At 38.0% G+C, this 12,319-nt stretch overlaps 1 protein-coding gene across 4 annotated transcripts in view; it reads left to right on the plus strand.

Moving 5' to 3' along the window:
- The window catches only part of GCFC2 (GC-rich sequence DNA-binding factor 2), an 88,768-nt gene that overhangs the window by 62,852 nt on the left and 13,597 nt on the right, over positions 1-12,319 (plus strand). For 3 of the 4 annotated variants that reach the window (XM_044925937.2, XM_006073861.4, XM_044925936.2), the window contains 3 exons: positions 1,603-1,724; positions 9,174-9,250; positions 11,327-11,393. In XM_044925937.2, coding sequence (XP_044781872.2) covers positions 1,603-1,724; positions 9,174-9,250; positions 11,327-11,393 — 266 coding nt within the window. Of the gene's footprint in view, positions 1-1,602; positions 1,725-9,173; positions 9,251-11,326; positions 11,394-12,319 lie in introns of those variants that run through there. The other variant, XR_006543375.2, reaches the window with a different exon arrangement.

Below are 12,319 nucleotides of genomic sequence, written 5' to 3' on the forward strand. Positions count from 1 at the left end.
AACGGTGGTTTGACTTGAGTGTTAAAAATGGAGGTGGCTGGAAAGTGGTCAAATTCTGTATATATTTCAAAAGTATTAACACTAACAGAATTTGATATGGATTGTGGAACAAGAGAGAAAGAGAGGAATCAAGAATGACTAAGTGGTTTTTGGCCTGAGCAGCTGAAAGGACAGAGTTGCCATTTTCTCAAATGGAAAAGACTGAGAGGAGCAAGTTTTGGGTAGGAGGTATGGCAAGAGCTCAGTTTGACACCTGTTGGGTTTGAGATCCTATCATCCAAATGGAGCTGTCAACTAGGCTATTAAATATATGAGTCTAAAGGACAGATCCACGTAGGAGATATAAATTTGGAGTGTATCAGCACATAGATAGCATGTAAAGCCACAAAACTGACTTGCCGTGCTAAGGGTATAAATATAAATAGGGAAGAGAAGGTAAGTGACCTGAGTCCTGAGGTCCAGCATTTAGAAAGTAAACAGGAATACAAGCAAGACAATAAAGGAGACTAGAGAGGTCAGTGAGAAACCAGCAGTATCCTGGAAGCCAAGTTTAAAAAAAAAAAATGTTGTAATTATTGCTGTTAAATCAGATGGAGACTAGAATCAGCCATTAGATTTTGCAATGTGAAAGTTAACTGTGACTTGGTAAGAGTAGTTTAGGAGAACAGCTGGAGGTAAGGCCTAACTGAAGTTAATTCAGGAGTTTGAGGAAAGAAATTGGAGATAGAAAGTTTCAACAGTTATTGAGTAATTCTGTTGTAAAATGAAGGAAAGAAATAGGGCAGCTCTAGAGAGGAAAGTAGAGTCAACAGAGGGATTATTTTTAATACAAGAGAAAAAATTGTAGAGTGATGGAAAAGATCCAGTAGAAGTGATGGTGATACTGAAGTGAGAGGGCAGAATTCCAGGAGCAGAATCTTCAAGTAAGCCAAGGAGTCTTTTATACAAATAAAAGGTTGGCATTAGCAAGGAGGCTAGTGCTTCATCCATAGAAATGGGAGACAAGTTAGAATTTATGGGCACAGATGCTGCTAGATTCATAGATGCTATGGTTGGTGCTTGTGGAGCTTCTCTTCTGATTGATTCTGTTTTTCTCATCAAATTGGGAAGTAATCAACTGACAGTGAGAGCAAGGGTGGAGAAACGAAATCATAAGAAATAATCATCTGGAAGAGTAGAGTCCATTAACTGAGAGCAAGGAGGAAGGAGAAGGCAGGAAATAACTGTCTTGCAAGAGAGAAAGAGAATGGGCCAGAGAAACAAAATGTGATTGCTGGACAGTGTTTTGGTCTCACTGGAGTGTCATGGTGATCAATTTAAAGTGTACTTTTTCCCAGTCATGTTTTAACTGCATGGTTGCAGACACCAACACTGTGACAAGGTGATTTAACTAGAGTTGCAGTTGAGCCATACAAGTTCAGCAAAACGCAAAAAAGACAAGAAAATTGAGTATGTATGCAAATACATAATGTACTGATTGGCATTGATTTTTTTAAACCACAAGAGGAGGGAAGTAGCATTTGCAAAAGGCCTCAATTGTTTATATGTGACAAGCATACAAGTCTAGTAACTAAACTGTGCATCACTGAAAATTTGTTTCAGGCTTTGTAGAATTCATTTGGGATCCCTTATCAACCACACAGACAACAAGTTTAGTAACGCAGTGCAGAATGATTCTTGAAGAACATTCCACTTGTGAAAATGAAGTTAATAAAGGCAAACAGGTAATAATGTCTAGAATTATGAATTTCTTGATTTACTTTTAAATCAATATAATTTATTATAAATCTTTGTTTACAGATGATGCAGAAGTAATTATCAGAACACTATTGATGAAAAATATTTAGGACCGACCATTTTTTGTTCAATATAATTAGTAATATGGAAGGATACACCTTGATATTTCCAAACATTCTTACAGGAATGGTAATCATTATAATAGAATACACAAACATGCAGTAAGACCCAGATTATTACCTTCATTCTTATTAGCGTATTTCTCTCTGTTCAGTGCTCTGATTTGTTCAACAGGTCTCATGGCCCAACTACCTGTTTTTCAGGTTTGTGAATGTACATTGGCCCTGCAGAGATGAATAGGCATAAACACATTAGTACACATTGATTGCTTCTAAAAGAAAAGAAAACTAATTACATTTGTTCTTTTGGCAAAAATCTAGTAATAGTATGACCTTACTTTAATTTTAAAAGTAGATTAACATTCAGTATTTTAACTAGTTATCTGTAATCTGCATAGTCAAGAACAGTTAGCTCTTTGAGGATTCAAAGTTTAATAGGATAGATTCTCAGCGTAATATAGAATTGAGTTTTACTGAACATAAAACATAAAGAGGAAGGAACTTTTCAGAGGCTGTGGTGAGAGTTTCTTGAATCTTTTATTGCAGTACTCTTTTTTTACATAATTTGTTTGTTGATGATAATATTGTAGATTGATGTGGTTGAAAGAGTAAGACAATTTTATGTTGAGTTTTAAGAGAGTTAAGAGAAAGATTCACAGACTGGAGGATACCCAGAGTGGAATAATCAAAGTAGTTGAAAAGCAAGGAGACATGTTGTATTCATAGTCTGTGCACCAATAAGTCCCAAGTAATGAAGGAAGGAAGCTGTAAGAAGAAAAAGAGAGAAGAGGATACCAGCATGATTCTGCCATCAAGAATCATGTAATCTTAGAGGAAAAAAGATACATATAAACTGTTATTTGAAGTAGGAAGTAAGTGAAAATGAAAAGACTTACTTGTCTAATTCCTGCTATGTACTCCGTACTCTGTTAGGTCTTATTCCTGTGTCAGCCCACTTAGTTCCAGCAGTCCTGTTAAAAATGGGTGATAGGGCTTTCCTGGTAGCTCAGTGGTAAAGAATCCACCTGCCCGTGCAGGAGACATGGATACGATCCCTGGTCCAGGAAGATCCCACATGCAGTGGAGCAACTGAGCCCATGTACCACAGCTGTTGAGCCTGTGCTCTAGAGCCTGGGAGCCGCAATTACTGAAGCCTGTGCGCCCGTGGTCTGCAATGAGGGAAGCCCATGCACCACAGCTGGAGAGTAGCCCATGCTCACTGCAACTGGAGAAGAGCCTGAGTAGAAGCAAAACCCAGAATAGCCAAAAGTAAATAATTTTTAAAGGACAGATGATGGCTTCATTTTACAGATGAAGCATCCAAATCACAGAAACCTGTTCACAGTAATACCTTGAGTTAGAACTAAGATTTGTATCTTGGTTAGTCTTACTTTGGGCATCCTCAGAGACTCAGCGGTAAAGAATTTGCCTGTGATACAGAAAACACAGGAGACGCGAATTGGATCCCAGGATCGGGAAGATCCCCCAGAGGAGGGTATGGCAACCCACTCCAGTCTTCTTGCCTGGAGAATCCCATGGACAGAGGAGCCTGGCGGGCTACAGTCCATAGGGTTGCAAAGAGTCAGACAGGACTGAAGCAACTGAGCACACATGCACTCAGTCTTACTTTAAAACCCAAGCTCATCTCACTGACCACATTGCCTCTCCAAGAGTGGCTCAGATAAAGTGCTGTGAAGCTTCAGAAAAGAGCCAGGTGAGAGAAATGTCAGCAGTGAAAGAATGTTTATTACATGTGACATTTGAGCAAGGACCTAAAGGAAAGAATAGGATTTGAACACTGTAGCAACTGAAGGAGAAAGGGCATTTTCCACTCACCTCCAACAGGATAAAAACATGAAAATCATGCAAGAATTAGATTCAACTTGAAAGAAGATGTACTTGGAGATAATGTTTATGTTTGATGAAGGAATAGATTTATTTTGTGTTGTTACAAAGCATAGAATGAAGACAAGTATGTTAGAGCAAGCAAACAAGCAAACAGCTATATAATCCTATATTTGCTCTCTACATAGAATTATGTAATTATAGCCTAAATGTAAATAGTGCATTTACATGTACAGTTTTTTAAACACTTCCACATTTTCTCATTTGATCCTCAAAACCTTGTAAAACATGTTGATTTTAATTATATTTTTACAGGTGAGGAAGCTAGGGCCTAGAGGGCCAAGTCACTTTATAAGATCACTTTTAACAGTGGCAGACCTGGCATTTTGTAACCACTAAAGTCTTTCAACAGTTTATGGATTCATTCATGAAGTTTTTATACTGGTAATCTTAATTCTGAAAACCCTCCTACTATGAATGTTGGAAATGGGTTTTTGGCTTTAGTAGGAGACTAGAACTACATCAGGACTTTTCAGCTTTGGCATTCTTGGCATTTGGAACCAACATTTCTTTGTGTGAGACTGTTCTGTGCAGTAAGCTCCCTGGTCTCTACTCACTAGATGCTAGTAGCAGTTCCCAGTCTTGACAACCAGAAATACCTCTAGAATTACAAACTATTCTGAGGCGTGGCAAACTTCCTCCTATTTGAGAATCAGTGTACTATGTAATATTCCAGGTTAGTAACACAGATTGCTGGTGAGCTCACTCTGTTTTTCTTAGTGATGTTTAAAGAATTGAAGAGAATGAGAAGGGCTCCAGAAGCATCAATCAGACAGCACAGTTCCTGATTTTCAAGTGAAAAGTAAATGATTCTATAAGCTAATACCTGGTGAGAATAGCTTTAATTCTGAAGTTCTAAAATAGATTATTACAGAGATGGATTATGAACACTTAAAATAAGAAAGCAGTGATTACTGTAACCTCTCATTGATGGGGTTCCTAAAACCAAATATTTGTCAAAGCATATTCTTCCATATTCCTAATATCTCAGTTACTTCCACTAAGTAAGGTACCGTACAGGTACAGTAAATAATTATTTAAATATGTTATAATTTTCTTACAGATCAAATGGGGGGAAAATAGGGTATAGTTAGATACAAAGAAAACCAGTAAAACTATACCTAAAGAATACTGATTCATAAGGCTGGAATCCTCTCAGCTTTATTCTGTTCAGTATTTTTATTGAATTGGAATATGTAAAATACATGCTAATGAAATTTCTCAATGACAGAAGACTAGGAATTCTATCATAAATCTATGGATAACAGAATTAGAATCCAAAAGAATTTCAAAACACTGAGAAAAGGACTGACTCTCAAAATATAAAATGTAAAAAGAATATACATAATGTCCTACCACTGTGTTCAAAAATTCAACTGCATAAGTAAAAGATGGGAGAGGCACAACTTTAAAGCAACACAGGTAAAACAGAGGGGATTGTAATCCATAAACTCAGTATGAGTCAACAGTGTCACTTGAGGAGCAGAAAGACTGATGGAAGTTCATCCTTCTAGGTGTCGGCTCTTTTGAGTAAAATTGTTACATGTGCTTTCTTCATTCCCCTGGGCTGCTGCTGCTACTGCTAAGTCACTTCAGTCGTGTCCGACTCTGTGTGACCCCATAGATGGCAGCCCACCAGGCTCCTCCATCCCTGGGATTCTCCAGGCAAGAATACTGGAGTGGGTTGCCATTTCCTTCTCCAGTGCATGAAAGTGAAAAGTGAAAGTGAAGTTGCTCAGTCGTATCCGACTCGTAGCGACCCCATGGACCACAGCCTACCAGACTCCTCCATCCATGGGTTTTTCCAGGCAGGAGTACTGGAGTGGGGTGCCATTGCCTTCTCCTTCCCCTGGGCTATTTGCATTTAATTTTAGGTTAAACTATATTAAATGGAGAGTGTCTAAGATGGTATGGGAAAGAGAAAATATAGAAAAGTGAGATATCAATCTTAAAATCTGAAGTTTTCATATGGAAGGATGATTAGATTTGTTCTGCATAATCTTAAGAGGTATACTAAGAGCAATCTGTGGAAGGTGTAGGAGAGAAGTTTGTTTCTCATTCTTAACTGTAATCTAATGGCCCTTGAATCAAGGAAAATTGGAAGTGGTCAAACAGGAGATGGCAAGAGTGAACATCAACATTTTAGGAATCAGCAAACTAAAATTGACTGGAATGGGTGAATTTAACTCAGAAGACCATTATATCTACTACTGTGGGCAAGAATCCCTTAGAAGAAATGGAGTAGCCATCGTAGTCAACAAAAGAGTCCAAAATGCAGTACTTGGATGCAATCTCAAAAATGACAGAATGATCTCTGTTCATTTCACGGTAATCCAAGTCTATGCCCCAACCAGTAATGCTGAAGAAGCTGAAATTGAACGGTTCTGTGAAGACCTACAAGACCTTCTAGAACTAACACCCAAAAAAGATGTCCTTTTCATTATAGGGGACTGGAATGCAAAAGTAGGAAGTCAAGAAATACCTGGAGTAACAGGCAAACTTAGCCTTGGAGTACAGAATGAAGCAGGGCAAAGGCTGATAGAGTTTTGCCAAGAGAACACACTGGTCATAGCAAACACCCTCTTCCAACAACACAAGAGAAGACTCCACAAATGGACATCACCAGATGGTCAACACTGAAATCAGATTGATTATATTCTTTGCAGCCAAAGATGGAGAAGCTCCATACAGTCAGCAAAAACAAGACTGGGAGCTGACTGTGCCTCAGGTCATGAACTCCTTATTACCAAATTCAGACTTAAATTGAACAAAGTAGGGAAAACCACTAGACCATTCAGGTCTGCCCTAAATCAAATCCCTTACGATTATACAGTGGAAGTGAGAAATAGATTCAAGGTACTATATCTAATAGAGTGCCTGAAGAACTATGGATGGAGGTTCGTGACATTGTACAGGAGATAGGGATCAAGACCATCCCCAAGAAAAAGAAATGCAAAAAGGCAAAATGGCTGTCTGAGGAGGCCTTACAAATAGCTGTGAAAAGAAGAGAAGCAAAAAGCAAAGGAGAAAAGGAAAGATATAAGCATCTGAATGCAGAGTTCCAAAGAATAGCAAGGAGAGATAAGAAAGCCTTCCTCAGTGATCAATGCAAAGAAATAGAGGAAAACAATAGAATGGGAAAGACTAGAGATCTCTTCAAGAAAATTAGAGATACCAAGGGAACATTTCATGCAAAGATGGGCTCAATAAAGGACATAAATGGTATGGACTTAACAGAAGCAGAAGATAGTAAGAAGAGGTGGCAAGAATACACAGAAGAACTGTACAAAAAAGATCTGCATGACCCAGATAATCATGATGGTATGATCACTCACCTAGAACCAGACACCGTGGAATGTGAAGTCAAATGGGCCTTAGGAAGCATCACTATGAACAAAGCTAGTGGAGGTAATGGAATTCCAGTTGAGCTATTTCAAATCCTAAAAGATGAAGCTGTGAAAGCGCTGCACTCAATATGCCAACAAATTTGGAAAATCAGCTGTGGCCCCAGGACTGGAAAAGGTCAGTTTTCATTCAAATTCCAAAGAAAGGCAGTTGCAGAGAATGCTCAAACTACCGCACAATTGCACTCATCTCACATGCTAGCAAAGTAACGCTCAAAATTCTCCAAGCCAGGCTTCAACACTACATGAACCGAGAACTTCCAGATGTTCAAGCTGGTTTCAGAAAAGGCAGAGGAACCAGAGATCAAATTGCCAATATCCATTGGATTATTGAAAAAACAAGAGAGTTCCAGAAAAACATCTATTTCTGCTTTATTGACTATGTCAAAGTCTTTGATTGTGTGGATCACCACAAACTGTGGAACTGTGGAAAATTCTGAAGGAGATGGGAATACCAGACCACCTGACCTGCCTTTTGAGAAATATGTATGACGGTCAGGAAGCAACAGTTAGAACTGTGCATGGAACAACAGACTATTTCCAAATTGGGAAAGGAGTACGTCAAGGCTATATATTGTCACCCTGTTTATTTAACTTATATGCACAGTACATCATGAGAAATGCTGGGCTGGGTAAAGCACAGCTGGACTCAAGATTGCCAGGAGAAATATCAATAACCTCAGATATGTAAATGACACCACCCTTATGGCAGAAAGTGAAGAAGAACTAAAAAGCCTCTTGATGAAAGTGAAAGAGGAGAGTGAAAAAGCTGGGTTAAAACTCAACATTCAGAAAACTAAGATCATGGCATCCGGTCCCATCACTTCATGGCAAATAGATGGAGAAACAGTGGAAACAATGACAGGGTTTATATTTTGGAGGCTCCAAAATCACTGCAGATGGTGACCACAGCAGTGAAATTAAAAGATGCTTGCTCCTTGGAAGAAAAGTTATGGCCAACCTAGACAGCATATTAAAAAGCAGAGACATTACTTTGCCAACAAAGGTCTGTCTGGTCAAAGCTATGGTTTTTCCAGTAGTTATGTATAAATTTGAGAGTTGGACTATAAAGAAAGGTGAGCACTGAAAAACTGATGCTTTTGAACTGTGGTGTTGGAGAGGACTTTTGAGAGTCCCTTGAATTACAAAGAGATCCAACCAATCCATCCTAAAGGTAATCAGTCCTGAATATTCATTGGAAGGCCTGATGGTGAAGCTGAAACTCCCAACTTTGGTCACCTGATGTGAAGAACTGACTTATTGGAAAAGATCCTGATGCTGGGAAAGACTGAAGGTGGGAGAGAATGGGACGACAGAGGATGAGATGGTTGGATGGCATCACCAACTCAATAGATATGAGTTTGAGTAAACGCTAGGGATTGGTGATGGACACAGGGTCCTGGCCTGCTACAGTCCATGGGGTCGCAAAGAGTCGGACACAACTGAGCGACTGAACTGACTAACTGACATACTCACCAGAATTGCAAGCTTTTAAAAACCCAAAAATACGACTTAGTAAAGGTGTATGGGAACAGGATTTCTCATACTGACTAGTGAGACTATAAATGGGATACCCGTATTTCAGAAAACAACTTGGCATTCTCTCCAAAGTTGACATGAACTGGATTCTAGCAATTCCATCTCTACATATATACCCATTAGAAATATATGCCTATGCATACTAAAAGACATGCTCTACAGGAATTTATATAGTAACATAATTCATAATAACCCCTAAACCAAAGACCAGCTAAATAAATGTTCTGTAATGCAACAGAATACTATGCTGCAATGAAAAGGCACCAGCCACTACAATATGTAACCACATGGATGAATGAAGTTCTCTTGTACCTAATTTACAATTACTTTAACACCTAGGTCTTTGAGTGTGTACAAATTTGCACTATTCTGTTAAAATTGCTTCTTTTGGTTCATACATTTCTTTTTATTTCGTTCATACCTTTCTATCTATGACTATCAGTGATGCTTTTACATTTTTTAAAAATAGGATTTACTTAAATCAATTGTTTCAAGAATGAAGAAGGCAGTAGAAGATGATGTTTTTATTCCTCTGTATCCAAAGAGGTAAGAGTTGCTAATTTCTAGATTTTATGAAATAGTTACTCCTGCAATACAGATTCATATAAGAGTATAATGTAGAAGAAACTAAACATATTGTTTTCAAAACACACATACCTGTTAAGATGCAAATTGATATTTCAACAAATATTTCTTAATCACCTTTTTTATGCCATGTATTATGTAATGATATTCCTGAAAACATGACAGTTGGCATAGCCAGATAGTTAGAAACACAGATTATGGAGTGCAGATTCACCAGTCCTAGACACTTGGCCTTGGGTCAAGACCAAGTGTCTTTCCATGCATCAGTGTCTTTGTATATAAAATGGACATTAAATTAATGCCTATCTCATAGGACACTGTGAAGATGAAGAGAGTGCTTAGAATAATACCTGACACGGAGAGCTCAAAATAAGGCCTAGAACATCACTGAGGGGCCAGAAACTACATCTTCGAAATATATATTTACTTCTAAATGATCAGAGAGGTAGTATTTGATGCATATTGATAGATTTGCTCAGAAAGCATCAGTTGTAGTAATGGATTATGGACTGAAGCTCACTCTTCCTGTGAGTACTCACATGATTGAAGAGTTCTATGGAAAGGAAAAAAGAACTAAGCTTGCTAGTTAATTTGAATCCTGAAGAGATGTCTGCATGTAAAAATTCACCCCAGTTAAGGTTTGTTGACTTCCCAGATTGCTCAGTGGTAAAGAAACCACCTGCTAATGCAGGAGATGCAGGTTCAATCCCTAGGTTGGGAAGATTCCCTGGAGGAGGAAATGGCAACCCACTCCAGTATTCTTGCCTGGGAAATCCCATGGACAGAGGAACTTGGCAGACTACCTTCCATGGGGTCACAAAAGAGTCAGACATGATTTAGCAACTAAACAACAACAGCAATTAAGATTTGTAATGTTTTAGAGACATCCGGGGTCCCCTGATGGCTCAGTTGGTAAAGAATCCGTCTGCGATGTGGGAGACCTGGGTTTGATTCCCTGGATTGGGAAGATCCCCTGGAGAAGGGAAAGGCTACCCACTCCAGTGGTCTGGCCCAGATAATTCAATGGACTGTATAGTCTATGGGGTCGCAAAGAGTCAGACATGACTGAGTGACTTTCACTTTCAGTGTTTTAGGTAACTAATATATCTGCACAGTTAAAAAGTAAGAATGTGTATTTAAAAATTTTTACTAATGTTAAAATGAAAACATTTTATTCTTATTCTCTCCTGCTTCTGACCTCCATCCACCCAGTTTTTGCCTTCTTTTCTGTACACATGCAAGAATACTCACTGTTGGTAATTTTTTTTTTAACTTTTTGGAATTTCTCTCTGCAATTAGAATTAAATACTTCAGATAGAATTTTAATACTTACAATACAATTAGAATTAATCTTATTTCCCCCTCTTTTTTATAGCAAAGTAAGTATATTATAGTCATAACCATTGTTTTGTGCCTTACTTTGACTTAGTACATCTTGAGATCTTTTTGTGTCATCCACAGATTATTTCCTCATGCTTTTTTAGCTGCACAATATGCCATTGTATGGCCGTGTTGTAGTTGATGAACATGTAAGCAGTAAACCATTACTAAAATGTTGTGAGTAATTTTATGGACATAGTATCCTGTACATGTTCAAATGTATCTATAGAAGGCATTCTCAAACATGGATTTGTTGAGTATGAGTGTACATAAACCATTACTAAAGTGTTGTGAATAATTTTATGGACATAGTATCCTGTACATGTTCAAATGTATCTATAGAAGGCATTCTCAAACATGGATTTGTTGAGTATGAGTGTACATAAACCATTACTAAAGTGTTGTGAATAATTTTATGGACATAGTATCCTGTACATGTGCAAATGTATCTATAGAAGGCATTCTCAAACATGGATTTGTTGAGTATGAGTGTACATACATTAGTAATTTTATTAGATATCACCAGAGCACCTTCAATTATATTGTTAAGACTTAGTTTGGTTGATTAAAAAAAAAAAAGTAACCATTCAGTTCTTTAAACTCTGTTTCTGAAAGATGAACAGTCATTTGCATTTTCTTTCTTTTGCTTTAAATTAGTGATGTAGAAAACAGAACATCACCACATTCAAAGTTTCAAGAAAGACAGTTCTGGTCAGGTCTAAAGGTAAGCAGAAAACTGCAAAAATAAAAAAAAATTTTCTTTCCAAAAAAGTTTACTATATAGTGAAGATCAGAAAACTTCTTCTGTAAAGGGCCAGACGGTAAGTGTTTTAGGTTTTGTAGGTCGTGTAATGTCTGTTGAACTGTTCAGCTGTCACTGTAGTGCAAGCAGTCATGACAATATGTAAATAAATGAGCATGTCTGTGTTTCAGTAAAACTTTACTTTATGGACACTGAAATTTGACTGTCATATAATTTGCATGTCTTAAAGTTCTCTTTTTTTCAATCATTTAAAATTATAAAAGCCATCCCTAGTTCACCAACTCTACAAAAACAGACCATAAGCTGGATTTAACTCACAGGCCATAGTTGTCTAACCTGGGTCTAAACAGTAAAGGATGAAATCGGTGCTGAATCAGTGGCAATGGAGACAGTAAGGAAAAGATTGGTTCAGAAGATTTTTAGGATGAAGCATAGAAAGAACCCAATGACTGATTACAGAATTGATTCTACCCTGAAGAATGTAGAGTGCTAGCCAAGTTTCTGACTTTGGCACCCTATTAACTTATGGTGGCATTCTTTGAGGGCATTGGAGAAGGAAGGAAAGGTTTGGAAGGAAAGAAAGATAAGTGGACATAGTAGTGGATATAAGATATCTATGGGATAAAGGGAGGCACTTGATACATCAGTGAATTACAGGAGACAGATCTGAGCTGGAGATTTGGGAGTCAGTCACATTTAGGCAGTGTTTGGAGGCATGGTCATGAATGACAACCTCTGAGGAGAAGAAGCAGTGGGCAGACAAAGTGAAGTCTTCAGACGGGCCTTAAGAATAAGCTGTTAAACTAAGAATGGTCACAGGAGAGTGGCATCAGGAGAACTAAGTGAACGGCTTTTGAGAACAAAGTATTAATGCCACTGAAGAGAAT

Source organism: Bubalus bubalis, chromosome 12, assembly GCF_019923935.1.
Source record: "Bubalus bubalis isolate 160015118507 breed Murrah chromosome 12, NDDB_SH_1, whole genome shotgun sequence".
NCBI lineage: Eukaryota > Metazoa > Chordata > Mammalia > Artiodactyla > Bovidae > Bubalus > Bubalus bubalis.